Raw genomic sequence first — 14,714 nt, 5'->3', positions numbered from 1 at the left:
TACGTGACATGAAAAATACATTTAAATGTATTCAACATATTTACATTATTTCTATGTATATATGGGCTGAATATCAGGAAGAATTTCCTGATGGCAAGAACTGTTTGACAATGCAGTGGTACAGATACAAGCTAACAGTTGTTCTCAATTACACTAGAATCAGATGTGGACAAAGAAAAACAAATTAAGCCTGGAATGAAAACTGGATAGTAATGGCTTTGCAACAAAAAAGATGGATTACTGACATATTGGAGGGGGGACGACGACTATATTGCCTTTCAAATTTGCAAGAATTCTTCAGTTATTTGTTTGCATCTCCCATATTTCTATCTGACTAACAATATATAAGACTAAAGTGATAACATCTCGCCATACAATTGTTTTAAAGGATGGCAATGACTTGGAGAAGTTATGCTTTTGACTTCAATAGAGAGGCCACCAAAAACTGAAGTTTGTGAAACTTTACACACCCTCTTTTGAGGTCACAACCAAATTTTTCCTAAACCACTAAGACATCAAAAGATAATTTAACTGTCCTAGTTTGTCAAGGAGCTGCACCCATTAAAATGACATATTTGTTTGCCAGCATACATCTGCAAGTTTTTGAGGGAACTGTGAGTTTGAGTAGCATATTGGAACATGTTGCAGCTCCATTCTGTAACATGTCCTGACAGGCTACTAGACCTCATCCTTAATATGGAGACAAATATATAAACTCGGATCATCCTTAAGTGTCACAATTCTTGACTTCTTGAAGAAACATAGCAAGTAGCTGCTTAGTGGATCACTCTAGGAAATAGCTAAGAAAATGAATCAGAACAGTGATTTATTTTGCTCTCTAGAAAGCAAAGAGTGCTCTGCAAATTCTTGTGCAAATTCTTACCTGATCCTTTCTCCCAGACGTTTCTCAAAATCCCAGCCTGGTTTCTCGGAGTTATCTTCCCATTCACGCAACAACTCATAGAAAATATCTCTATTGCAAAAGACATACAAAATCCAACATCGTGAGAATTGGATGCATCAATAAATTCCATAAATAACACCATGGTATTCTTTTTAGGTACAAGCTCTATGACCACGGTTTATGAAAATAAGAATGAATATCAGAGGTTTTGTGCTTCTTCTTTTCTGTCTGGTTTCCAACCTCATAAAGCTATAGTTTATAAAACTAGGAACAAACAGTTCAGGCCCAGACTATTTGAAAGACTGCATCTCTGTATACAAACCAACACGAGGGCTCCAGTTGGCGGAGGGGGCCCTCCTCTCAGTCCCACCCCCGTCCCAAGCATGGCTGGTGATTGCTCGCCACCTCTGAAAGTCCCTCTTTAAAGAGTTAAGAATGGCACCCTCCCTCCTGCCCTTCAAAAAGCTATTAAAAGCACATCTGTGCAATTTAGCTTACAGAGAAGAGGAGGATAAAGTACATCTGTTTGCACCTTACCTAGCCGATAGCAACCACCCTAGTAACCTGAAGTTTTCCATATATCCCCAAATTTTAGACTAATTTTAGAGTTTTTAAATGATTAAGGATTTAATATGTTAGAAATTATGTGGATTATGTTGTGTCTTGTTAATTTATGTTGGTTTATAATTTATTGAGTTGTTCTTGATTTGTTTATTGATTTACTTATATATTACTGTCAGCACTGAATGTTTGCCATTGTGTATTTTGTTGTGAGCTATAAATAAAGTTTCCTTTCATATAAATAAAGTTTCATACATCCAAAGGAAGACTACGGGTTTGGAGAACATAATCTAAATAACTCTTCTGTTATCTGATGCATGCTTAGCAAACTAAAGCAAGAAATGAATAATACTTTGTTGTAAAATCCCATGATGGAAAACAGTACTCACCTTTGCTTCTTAAATATGTGAAATGCTTTATCACTGGAAAAGTTAGACCGATTGTCAGTTTCTGGCTGGAAGGAAACTGACTGTACGCATGAAGGTAGTAATAGGGAAACCTGTTTAATAAAAAAAAATATCAGCATAATGTTCTTCTGATTCAACATGGAGTCCTTCCAACCTATGTAAATATACCAGAGCTTTATTATAGTTTGTTCACGTGAATTATGTGCATTTATTGTGTTGTGGCTGTAATTTTATGTTGTCCTTGTTTTTATGCTTATGTATTGTCTATTTTGGTCACTTCTGTTTTTTTTAGTGCAATGCAACTATTTTGGTTTGCTCCTGACACGATAAATAAATATTGTCTATTTTATGTGCGGCCCTCTGGAGTGCTTTTGTACCACGCAGAGTCCCCTCAGAGTATAAATAAAGTTTATTATTATTATTAACTCTTTGGTGCAAGTTTTTGGCTTGTCGGCTTTAACAGCACAACATACACTGACCAGCCAATTTCTAGAAAGTCAATCTTTTATAACCAATAAAATGTTAGTTCATATCATTACTTCATGTGCTGTCTTTAAAAAAAAAAATAGAATGGTATTATCAATTATTGACAGCTATCATTAAGGCTTCAGAGAAAAGGTTTGATGCATACTCTATTCCAAAAAGAAATGTCCACTTCTCCCAGTTCCTATTGCTAGAAGGAAGGTGCATACACAAAGCCATCATAAATAACAATTAAAATATTAAATAAAAATGGTTTGAATTTCCAAACAGTGAGCATACTATGACTTTACAGTGTATCAGGCATGGGCTTAAGTGGCTGAGGGGGAAAAGGAAAGGGTCTAAGGCTGTTAGGAATTGTAGAAGTCCAAAACACCTGAAGGGCCCAAGTTTTCCCATGCCTGCAGTAGATGCTTTGTTTTTACCTTTGCTGTGCTGTGTTCATAGGCTGTCATCAGCCTTTCATGCAAACCAGGAGAAAAAGATGCAATCCTGTCATTCTCAGCCAAGAGCTTCAGCGTCCCTTTTTCCAAGTGAGCTACAATTCTGCCAGGACGAGCAGCAAGGGAGAGAAACACAATAATCAAACCACTGAAAAGACCAAATTCCACTGTGTTCCTGCACTTCAATAGAATGGCATATTCTCAGTTAATAACTAGATGAGAGGAAGAACTCTATAGACTTTTTTTCATTCAAATGGAACATAATACTAGTTACCAAAGACAATGGAGTAAGAAAGGAAAGCATCAGAAGTATTTCTCCATTCAAACTTCCTATCAATGACAAAGTGACAGAATCCATGTTTTGGAATTTGAAAGTTACTACATTTAAATTTACTAACAATTTATAAGTAAGCTGTTTACCGCATAAATTGAACATAAGCAAACAAGCACTAGATGAAAGCAAAAGGTTAGTAGACTCTTACAACAATCACTTTCCACAAAAAGGGCCACTTACTCAAACTGATAATCCAAGACCTGAACAGCAAAATAAACACAGTTCTGTATACTGCGAAAATGCTGTTTTGCAACTGCATCTGAAAAGAAAATACAACAGTTGGTTTTGGTAGAATTTAACACAGATATGGGCAAACTTCAGCCTTCCAGGTGTTTTGGACTTCAACTCCCAGAAAACTCAGCCAACTTGCAAGCTGTTAGGAACTGTGGGAACTGAAGTCCAAACACCTAGAAGGCTGAAGTTTGCCAATGCGTGATTTAACTGGACAGAAAGCTATGGGTATTCTCTGAAGAGAGAGAGAAATAATAATCTCTTTAAGAATGACACATTATGAAATGCAGGCAATCAGCCACTGATCAGAAATGAATAGCACAATCCTTCACTTCATTACTTTTCATTTGATGCAGGGAACTAAAGAATATCATACACTCAAAGAGTCATGCCAATTTATCAAGGAGTTTCCATAAGCAAGAAAATAAGGAAAGACAAATTCTATAATCCAGATGATTTTTAAAAATTAGTACTTTTCAATTATGTACTGGTTGTTTTACTATGTATTGAGTGTATATGTTCTCTTATACTGATGCGTTAATGTGTTTTAACTGTTTGTATACGTTGTATTTTAATGTGTTGTTGCTCCCAGAAGGCTGAGAGGAGACATTATGGCCATGTATAAATATGTGAGGGGAACTCATAGGGAGGATGGAGCAAGCTTGTTTTCAGCTGCTCTGGAGACTAGTACACAGAACAATAGGTTCAAATTACAGGAAAGGAGATTTCACCTGGACATGAGGAAGAACTTCCTGACTGTGAGAGTTGTTCAGCAGTGGAACTCTCTGCCCGTTATGTGTTATGGAAGCTCCTTCTTTGGAAACTTTTAAGCAGAGGCTGGATGGCCATCTGCCAAGTGTGGTTTGAATGCAATTTTCCTGCTTCTTGGCAGGAGGTTGGACTGGATGGCCCATGAGGTCTCTTCCAACTCTATTATTATCAAAACAGATAATCCACATTATCTGCTTTGAACTGGATTATATGAGTCTACACTGCCATATAATCTAGTCCAAAGCAAATAATCTGGATTTTATATGGCAGTGTAGAAGAGGCCATAAGTAAAATGCAGTCTATTTTCTTCAGACATTGACAGATAAGTAAGGCTTTTCATTATATTCACACTAGATGTGATATTAATGGTTTTCCGGAATATGAAGCTGTAATGTAAATTCAGTTTCTGAACTGTTTGTGTTGTGAGTCAGCATTCTGACACCATACCTACTACTAGTAGTAGGAGGAGGAGAAGGAGTGATGCAGAAACAGAGGAGAATCAGCGCCAGCTGAAATGCATTTGTGACATCTTTCTGGCTTCCAGTGATGAAGAAGACTTTGCAGGATTCAGGCCAGAGGAGGCTATGGAAGCAGATTACAGGGGAGTGAAGAGAGTGGCTAGTGATTCTGGCAGTGAGAGTGACACTATGTCTAAGAGGCTTAGAGACACAGCAGATAACTCCAGTGATAGTGAGGATGAGATGGAGGAGGCTGTAGACTGGACTCTGGTTCAGAACATTAGAGACATTTGCAATCAGGCAACATCAAGTGATGATTTTGAAGGTTTTAAGGATAATGGGAATGAGAGTACTGATTGGCAGGATCAGGCACTAGAGCAAAGGTGGCAGGCTTGGCGTGGTGTAGATGCTTCAGCTGCGGGAGCAGAATCAGATGCAAGCAATGAATCTCATTCTTCTGATAGTGAATAAAATGAGCACTCTGGGACCTATTCCTTTGCAGACGACAAAGTGTTGTTTTGTGTTGTACTCTGCCTAATCTTGTTTTGGATTCCCAGTATCCTGTTTCCCTGCTGTGCTTCGGACCTTGGAACCTTCGCTCATGAGTGTACATCTGGCTTCTTGACCCTTGGAACTGACTGACTACGTGTTTGCCTACCGGACTTTGCTTCATGCCTTGCAACTCTTAAAGACTGTTTTGTTTTGTATTTTGCTCCTAGTTCATCGTATCTCCTGTTATTTCTTGGCTGCAATTCAAGCCTGCTTATCTAGTGTTTTGTGTTCCTGATTGAAAACATCCTTTGAACTGTTTGCACTGACTTTTAAGTGCCTCATTAAGTTAGTTTTGCATTAAAATACTATTTCTTTGCACCTCAACTGCTGTTTAAGACAATCTGTGTTCTGTGGGTCACGACAGTTTGGAAACCATGGACCATGATTCTCCATGCGCCTGCAAACAGAAATTATGTTTAACAACAACCTGATTTCTTTTTCCACTCAAAAAGTGGGCTGGCCGAAAATGCACAAAACTGGCCCATATCCTGTCTTATAAACCAGGACTTGACTGCATGAATGCAATTAGAATAGTGCTGTCCAGCACTTTGTTATATGAGAAAATTATAAGATGATCAATTTTAAGATAAATATCACCTTTAAAACTCACTGATTTTTTTCAGTATGTGTTATGATCTATATCACACTTATTAGACCAAGATCCATTTGCAGTGCAATTTCTGACCTTTGTATTCTCCACTGAAATCTAGGTCACTTTCCCTGTCCTCCACAGAGGAGGTTCCCTTGGCTGTTAGCAGCTGCAACACAAAGAAAAACTCCAGAAATATACTTGGCACCAGGTTTTCTGTAAAGAAAGTAAAGAAACAAAGAAAATATTCCAAATGACCTTTGATTTTTATCTCAAAAAAATCTAGCATTACTAGCCCACGCTTACAAAAGATGTGGACTTTTTAGAAAATTATAATAAGAGAGATAAATGCATCTAGAACTAAAAATAACCCTCAAGAAAGTTTTGCTTCATCCTGCTATTTGCTTACAATCCTCTGTACAGCCTTATAGATGGGAGTTTGAAGTGGGAGTTTACTGGTACCAGAAAAATCAGGTAACACCTCTTCCCCCAGCCGCCAATTTAGAGAATTTGTGCAGAAATTGAATAGTCTTGACTCTGAATTCTGAACTTTTATTATCATTCAGAACAGAATAAGATGTGCTCCTGATTAGGCTTTTAATTTAAATTGCCACTTAGTATAGTCTGGGTACTCTCAAGGCACCACACTGATCTAGTTAAGTAAGAGAAAACAAATGTCTTAGTCTTTTGTTTTCAGGATATTTCTTAAGGCTGCTATAAATAGCATCCTTCCAAATCAATATAAACTCAAAAACCTCAGTGTCATCTTTCTTTACCTGCTATGCACAGTGAATACACCTGAGCCAACTGTTCAATTTGTTTCTTGCAAGAAACGTGGGTGACATCTGCAGAAGTTAATAACTGGTTTTCAGCAAAAAGATTTGCATTCAGACCAAGACTGGGTTTGACCGATGTCCCAGAATCCAGAGATGATCCTGCTGAGAAAGATGTGTGATGTGACAACTTGGACCTGTAAATCAGAAAACATCAAGTAAGGAAAAGCTGCTATAAATTAAGAACAGCAAATATGTATGGTTCCATACTTTATAATACCAACCAAGCATTCTATCATAAAAAATATGGGAAAAGTTTATTAAACTGCAAAAACAAGGACATCCTGCAGCACATTTTGCTATATTTTTCCAATGAATATCTTGAGTCTCAATAAATTCAACATAGTTTGTGGCAGCCACAAAACCAAGTTTCCGGAACTACTTTCAAAGTAAGTGCCACACAATTAAGCAGGAAATAACTTTCATACCAGGAACAGATTTTTTTTCAAATTTTGTTACATAGTGTAATTCACTATTCATAATTCCTCCAATGCTAACGCAGAAAGAAAAATTCTAGCTAGACAAAGGAAAAGGAAAGGCTGGACAGACATAAAAATACTTTGTAAAGAAAATCCTTCTTTATCGGAAGCTTTGTTAAATGAACTGCAGATTTTAATGGTTAGACTGAGGACTTAATAACTGCTTCAGACTGTCAATTGAAAACAGCCAATTTAACACACCGGCATGACTGCGTTTTATCAATTTTAATATTTTATTATGTGGTATTTCGTGTGTGTTCACAGTTGTAATCTTATGTTGTTATCTTTTTTATGTTCATGTATTGTTTATTTTATGTGCGGCACTTCAGAGTGCTATTGTGAGCCACCCCAAGTCCCTTCGGTGAGATGGTGGCAGGGTATAAATAAAGATTATTATTATTATTATTATTATTATTATTACTATTATTTGTCCAAATTCCTTAGCATTATGGACCAAATTCTATTTGTACCACAGCTACTTGTAAGGTTAAGGCCACCAATAGTTAGCTCACTTTCAGAAGTACTGCCAATAATGCTTTCAGTATAGGATTTTCAAATATGTAATAATTTAACTCAGAGAATGTCCCTGGACATTCAGAACTATGTCTCTATGGGCATGGATGAAATATGATTCCTGAGCCATGACAGATCTTCCATTCTCCTAAGTGCACCATTCCACATTTCATAATGTACCTTTCCTTCTTCAGCATCTCTCTTTCCTCCTGAAGGCTTCCAGGACCAGGAGTCAGGTTTACTTCCTGAAAGGCAGCAAAACCCTCAGGACTTGTTTCAGACTGAAACTGAAGCGCCTTAGATTGCCCAACAGGCGTGGAAGTGAAGCACATCTTTGGCTTGGAGAGGGTTCGGTCTGTACTCACTGGAGTAGGGTTGATTCTTCTTGATGGCTTGCTTTTGCTGAAATGGAAAATAACACCAAACTTACTGTGAGTTTTCCGGGCTGTATGTTCCCGAAGCATTCTTTCCTGCCCTAGATGTTGGCGAAACGTCAGGAGAAAATGTTTCTCGAACATGGCCATACAGACCAGAAAACTCACACCAACCCAAACCATATCCTGTTAATCAACTGGTAATTGAATCAGAACTGATTTCCCCACTGAACACATGAGACAAGTTTACCAGGCTCTGGTCCCTATTTCCCCTTCCCCATCATGATATGCAGTTCCTACCTATGAAATCACTTTGTTGTTCACAAGGAATTGAGAAAACTTCAAACGAAAACTTACTTTATCACCCCAGCAGCACTCATGGGTGGAAACTCCTCCAAGTCATTTAAGTTAAGCTGGTCAGATGGGGAAGTGGAAGAGGCAGGACTCAGTTCACCCTGCTTCCTTTGCCTTGGTGAATCCTGAAAGGAACTGTCTTGTTTTCCTTCCTCATTCAGTCGCCTTTCCAGATCTTGCGCCACCGGCCGGCCAGAGCCATTTGCAGAACTGTTGCCTTTTCTTCTGCCTCGCCTCACTGGAGCAGAAACAAGAAAACTCCCCAGGCTTGTTTTCTGTGCCGAGCGCCTTTCATGGCGAGTAAAACTGGGGCTTGAAGTAAAACTTGTAGCAGTGCTGGGATCGGAACGGAGGGAATCGCTGCAAGAACCTATTATGCTTGATCCATTTAGGATGGAAAACTCATGGGACTCAGAAAGAGAGGTACTACTATTGGAGGTGCACAAGCTAGTGGGAGTTGCATCACAAAAAAGCTGTACTTTACTGCTGCTAAAGCCTTCTGTGCTCTGTGTTCTCCTTTCGGATCCTGTCCTTTGCCTCCTATAGCTGGCAGAGCTCCCAAGGTGCTTGGAGTTTGGAGTTTTAGCAGGGGTAGACGGTCCATTTGTCAGTATCTGACTGGTCTGTTCTCTTAAATAATTCAGCAAAAAAGGCACAAAGTCTTTCTGAAGTGAATTCAGCAGGGCTAACTTGGGATGGACTTCACTTTCCTGCACAAAATACACACGAAGCAAGAATCTCAGTTATTTTTACATTAGATGTATGTAGAAAATAATAATTTCCAATTTCTGTAAGAAATGCAAAATGAAACCATTTCAGAGAGCTTTTCAAAAGACCTAAAACCTGAGATCAAACACTTAGGCATTTGTTTTTTCTAGAACAGGAACCTTCCTTTTCTCTCACCTAAGTTATCACAAAATTATGTTTAAGAATCTCAAAGATAAGAAGAAACTGCTGGGATGAAAAGCATTTTAATGCTGAACAGAGTAAAGTTTGGAAATTTTGATATTATAATGTGACAAACAGTGATTTAAACTGGGCGAGACAGGAAAATAAGGATCAGGCTGCCTCCATACTCCACAGTGTGAAAGTCCAAGGTAGACAAATGTATTCACTGATTCAATGTACAAATGAGTAAAAACCCAATATGAATGCTATAAATACACATATAGTAATCAATTATTTTGATTTTTAGTATTTATACTTCATCCTATAGTACAAGGTCATAGGGGACCATGCAGACAAAAAGTGATTTAGAACACCCCAAAACACTGTCTGAATTCATATATTTCTACAGATTCCACACAGAATTCCGGTATCCTTTGGAGTCCATACATTTCTGCAAGCAATCCCATAGGTACCATCACATCATGCTTCACAACATTTGATCACAGGGTTGGAGAGAATCTTTTTTCCATCCTATGACTATACAACAGCAAAAGCCAGGTCCAGGATATGCCTACCATTTGTTTTGGGCCAATGCTATATTAAGGCAGCCCACTGTTGCTGCTCTTGTAATGAAGGACCAAAAGGAGTCTTGAAACAATATTGAAGTGCCACAAAACCAAATTCACAGAGTTTTAAAGCACTATTTCTAATAGCAACACCTTGTCCAGGGAAAATGCTGGACAGCAGAGTGGGTATGAATTGCAAACAGCTAAAAATAATGCCAGAGTGGGATTCCTCATGAGGAAAATGACATGTTTACACAAGATGGCAACTAGCTTGCTGCTGTACCAAATATCTGAGTGAACAAAGTGGGGACAGGTTTGTCCTATTCGATTCAACCATCTAGGTTTCCTCAAAATACAACAGGGCCAGTGCTCCAACCACAACTAAAGGTACCTCAACCTGTAGAATGCAATTTGACAGCACTTTAACTATTTTGGCTCAAAGGACTGGAATCCTGGGAGTTGTAGTTTGACAAAGCATCAGTACTCTTTGATATAGAAGGCTAAAGATCTTGTAAAACTACAACTCCCAGGATTCCAATCCATTGAGCCATGGCAATTAAATGCAGTGCAAAATGAAATACTTCCACAGTATAGATGCACCCTAAGTCATGGACAGTGGTTGTTTTTTTGCAGAGCAATTTGGCATCCAAGTGAAGCACCAACCTATTAGAGGGCAGGCTGAAACTACTCTTTCTGAAGCACTCTCTTCCAGAAGTCTAAAGGTTAAGAGTTCAAAACCAGCAATGTGGAAAGATAGTACCCATAAGCAACTTATGCTTTCTCCACAAATACAGAGGCTACCTTTTCATATGTTCCTATGAGTTCCCACAAGGAACTCAGTGATACTGAACTCTTTACTATGGGACATAGACTGTAGGTTAAAGTGAGAGATGACACAAGAGACACAGTGCTCTCTAGTGTTCCTTATTCATTACTACAATACTGAAACAAAAACTAATCAGGGCCAGCTAACACCTCCCAACAAAGGATTCCACCAGGCAGGATGCAGCCAGGCTTTGAAACTGCAAGGCCATTGAGTGCTAATCAAGGTAGCCAATTGCAACATTCCCACTTGCCTCAAGCAGACAAAAGTTCTTTCTCCCACCCGGGACATTCCACAGATATATAAACCCCACTTGCCTAGTTTTCAACAGACCTCACAACCTCTGAGGTCGCCTGCCATAGATGTGAGTGAAACATCAGGAGAGAATGCTTCTGGAGCATGGCCATACAGCCCGGAAAACTCACAGCAACCCACAGTTTGCTATAGTTTTTCAATGAATATCTCACAGAGTCTCAACCAATTCAACAGTTTGTAGCAGCCACAAAAGCAAAGTTTCTGGAGATTAATGATGACTTTCAAAATAAGAATCACACAATGAAACAGTAAATAGCACTTTCCAACCAGGAAAGATTTTTTTTTCAATTTTGTTACATAATTACTAGGCTTCAATTCCCTGCATAGCCATGGAAACCCACTTCAATTCCCAGAAAGGGCTATTGTAGGGTTGCCATAAGTTGGAAACAACCTCAGGGACTGATAACTTTTTTGTCATCCAAAATTTGCAATTCTTTTTGTTTTTATTCCAACAATAGAAGACTTCATTGTGCAATTTATATTCCCAACAGACCCTATCTAAAACCAAACACCAACAAACTAACACCCACCCACTGCCCACTTAAAAACTCTATAAGTAAAGATGGAAGAAACGTGACACCTCTCAACAAAGGATTCCCCCAGGCAAGAATTAGCCAGGTCATAAAGCTGCAGGGCTTTGCAATGCTAATCACCGGGTGTCTGAGTGTCAGCTGCATTAAGATCACTTCTGACCATAAGGTCATGAGTTTGAAGCCAGCTCAGGTCGGAGTGAGCTTCCGACCAATTGTGTAGCTTGTTGTCGACCTTTGCAACCCGAGAGAGAACTGCATCTGTCAAGTAGGAAAATCAGGTACCACCTATGTGTGGGGAGGCTAATTTTACAAAAATTACGAGGCCATAAAAAAGAGTCTAGCAAAGCACTCCAGCAAAAGCATGCGGGGAATGCGGAAGTGCTTCATCAGTGTCGCAGATGGACGATGAAAGCGACAGCTCCCCTGGCGGCCAGAGAAAGTTAAATAGCCTCCGACTGTCTATATCTGTTGTGTGTCTTGGCATTGAATGTTTGCCATATATGTGTACATTGTAATCTGCCCTGAGTCCCCTGCAGGGTGAGAAGGGCGGAATAGAAATACTGTAACTAAATAAATAATCAAGGTGATTAATTGAAACATTCACACCTGCCTCCAACAGACAAAGAGTTATTTCTCCCACCCTGGACATTCCTCAGATTTATAAACTCCCTTTTTCCTAGTTTCCAACAGACCTCACAACCTCTGAGGATGCCTGTCATAGATGCAGGAGAAACATCAGGAGAGAATGCTTCTGGAACATGGCCATACAGCCCGGAAAACTCACAGCAAGCCAGTGATTCCGGCCATAAAAGCCTTCGACAACACATCTTCATTTTTTTTTGTTGTGTCAGGAGTGACTCCTGGTGTGAGAGAATTGGCCGTCTGCAAGGGGATGCCTGGATGATTTGATGGTTTTTATCATCCTTGTGGGAGGCTTCTCTCATGTCCCCGCATGGGGAGCTGGAGCTGATAGAGGGAGCTCATCCGCCTCTCCCCGGATTTGAATCTGCGACCTGTCGGTCTTCAGTCCTGCCAGCACAGGGCTTTAACCCACTGTGCCACCGGGGGCTCCATTGGATGGAACACATCTTCATAACACAATTTATATTCTCAATAGAGTTCAGTGGTTCTCAACCTGTGGGTCTTCAGGTATTTTGGCTTATAACTCCCAGAAATCCCAGCCAGTTTACCAGCTGTTAGGATTTCTGGATGCTGAAACCAAACCTATCTAAACCAAACACAAAAAAACTAACACCCACCCACTGCCATTTAAGTTCCATCTTTTCTCCTGCATATGTCATCAGTTGGGGACCCCTCCCTTCAGCACCAACTGCTGCTCTGGGCCAGAGTGAAGAGAGGAGGGCAGAAGACAGTTCCACCTTGTCTCCTGTGCTATGTTAATAATATAATATAATGTAATATATTGTATATACATACAATATCCATAATATTATAATGTAATGCAATATAATACTAATAATAATATATTATAATTATATATTTATATTACATGTAATATTACTAATAATATTACAATATAATGGTAGAATACAATATAGTAATATTTAATACTGATATTGTACTATGATAACAATATAGTATATTGTATGTATATATATCTTGTAAGCCGCTCTGAGTCCCCTTCGGGGTGAGAAGGGCGGCATATAAATGTTGTAAATAAATAAATAAATAAATATTATTATTATTTATTTGACTAGTCATGTGACCATTTCAAAATACAACACGAATATAATACAAGGCAAAAAAGGAGAGGACAGCGGCTGACCTTCTATTTACATTATTATTACAATGCATTATTACATTACAATATTATTATTTTTTATTATTATTGTAATTTTTATTATACATTTATCAAACAAAATGTATAAGCATACATTCTTCCCTCTTTTTACAACACCTTAGATAGAAGAGTATGTCATATTATATACAATCTAACAGTAAAAATATTACAATATTATTAATAATAATGATAACTCTATAAGGAAATATGGGGGGAAAGTTGCTAAAACAAATGGCAAATAAAAATAAATCTGCCTGTTTACACACACACACAGCTCTGGCAACAGGCAGTTTGAATAGCCCCAAATGTGTTTCCACCAAGGGCACAAAACAACAGAGGAGATTTAAAGTGATTGTTGCATAAATATATTTGGAAGCTAAGTCCCAATGAACATATTTGGCATCATCTGAGTACAGGTCCGGCATTGGGGTGCATCTTTCAACTATAGCATCAATGCAGTTTGACAGTCAACACATGAACTGCAATGCTCAATGTTTTATACTCCTGGGAGCTGTAGTTTTGCATGGTCAAAAGAGTGCAAAGAGTGTTGGTGCCTCATGAAACTACAACTACCATTATTATTATGTTTATTCATACCCTGCTTTTTCTCTCCACAGCACTGAGGAATGTCCAACTGGTGTCCAACTGTAGATCAAGCCTGGGCAAACTTGGGCCTTGTAGGAGTTTGGGACTTGAAGTCCCACCATTCCTAACAGCCTCAGGCCCCTTCCTCTTCCCCCTCAGCCGCTTAAGCGGCTGAGAGGGAAGAGGAAGGGGCCTGAGGCTGTTAGGAATGGTGAAACTTCAAGTCCCAAACTCCTACAAGGCCCAAGTTTGCCCAGGCCTAGCGTAGATGCGCCCTAAAGTCCCCTTAGAGGCCCCAGTCCACTCCCGCCAGGCCCAGCAGCTGGGCAGCTTCCCGCCCCTTCTGTTACGGCCTCCGCGGGCCTATTTGCTTTACCTCGGCGCCGCGAGGGCCCTGGCTGGCCTTCAGCCACCGCACCACAGCCGAGGACGCCACCTCGTCCCGTAGAAGCAGCTCCAAAACAGCCGCCATGCCATCCGCACGCGCCTTCCTTCCTCCTTCCTTTCCTCTCCTCTGTGGGAAATGCTCCGAAGGCCGCCAAGCGCTGAGGAGGGGGGACAGAGGAATTTTCCCGCCTGACACGTGGGAGAAAAGAGAGACAGAGAGACTGAGGGGGAAAAGAACCGCGCAATACTGTAAGCGAGAAAGCGCGCGCGACGGAGGAAGAGAGAGGGGGGAAGAGAATCGCTGAAGCCCCGCCCCCAAAGAAGGCGTGGTCAGAACCCTGAGGGGGGAGGGTTCACCCAGCGCGAGGCCTCGCACAGCGCGCGGGGGCGGGGGCGGGTTTGGGAGGCGGGAGTTTTACTTCAATGTCTTTTTTTCTTTTTCTACTTCCTTCAAAGTGATGACTAGGGGCGTGGTCAGAACGCCAGGGGCGCGGCTTAGGACACCGGCGCGCGCAATTGGAATCTTTTTTCTT

General features: G+C 40.0%; 1 protein-coding gene across 3 annotated transcripts in view; it reads right to left on the bottom strand.

Annotated features, from left to right (window-relative positions):
• CDAN1 (codanin 1) overlaps positions 1–14,502 on the bottom strand; it is a 34,061-nt gene extending 19,559 nt beyond the window's left edge. For 2 of the 3 annotated variants that reach the window (XM_060760994.2, XM_060761000.2), the window contains exons 1-9: positions 14,171–14,501; positions 8,287–8,993; positions 7,736–7,957; positions 6,507–6,700; positions 5,827–5,946; positions 3,310–3,388; positions 2,778–2,898; positions 1,855–1,964; positions 884–973 (exon numbers count right to left, since the gene is read on the bottom strand). In XM_060760994.2, the coding sequence (XP_060616977.2) occupies positions 884–973; positions 1,855–1,964; positions 2,778–2,898; positions 3,310–3,388; positions 5,827–5,946; positions 6,507–6,700; positions 7,736–7,957; positions 8,287–8,993; positions 14,171–14,266 (1,739 nt within the window). In that variant the 5' untranslated portion in view covers positions 14,267–14,501. Of the gene's footprint in view, positions 1–883; positions 974–1,854; positions 1,965–2,777; positions 2,899–3,309; positions 3,389–5,826; positions 5,947–6,506; positions 6,701–7,735; positions 7,958–8,286; positions 8,994–14,170 lie in introns of all 3 variants that reach the window. The other variant, XM_067462820.1, reaches the window with a different exon arrangement.
• Between the last annotated feature and the right edge of the window lie 212 nt (positions 14,503–14,714).

Source organism: Anolis sagrei, chromosome 1, assembly GCF_037176765.1.
Source record: "Anolis sagrei isolate rAnoSag1 chromosome 1, rAnoSag1.mat, whole genome shotgun sequence".
NCBI classification, from domain to species: Eukaryota; Metazoa; Chordata; class Lepidosauria; order Squamata; family Dactyloidae; genus Anolis; species Anolis sagrei.
The sequence above is the reverse complement of the archived record's forward strand: the minus strand, read 5'-3'. Positions and strand labels throughout refer to the sequence as shown.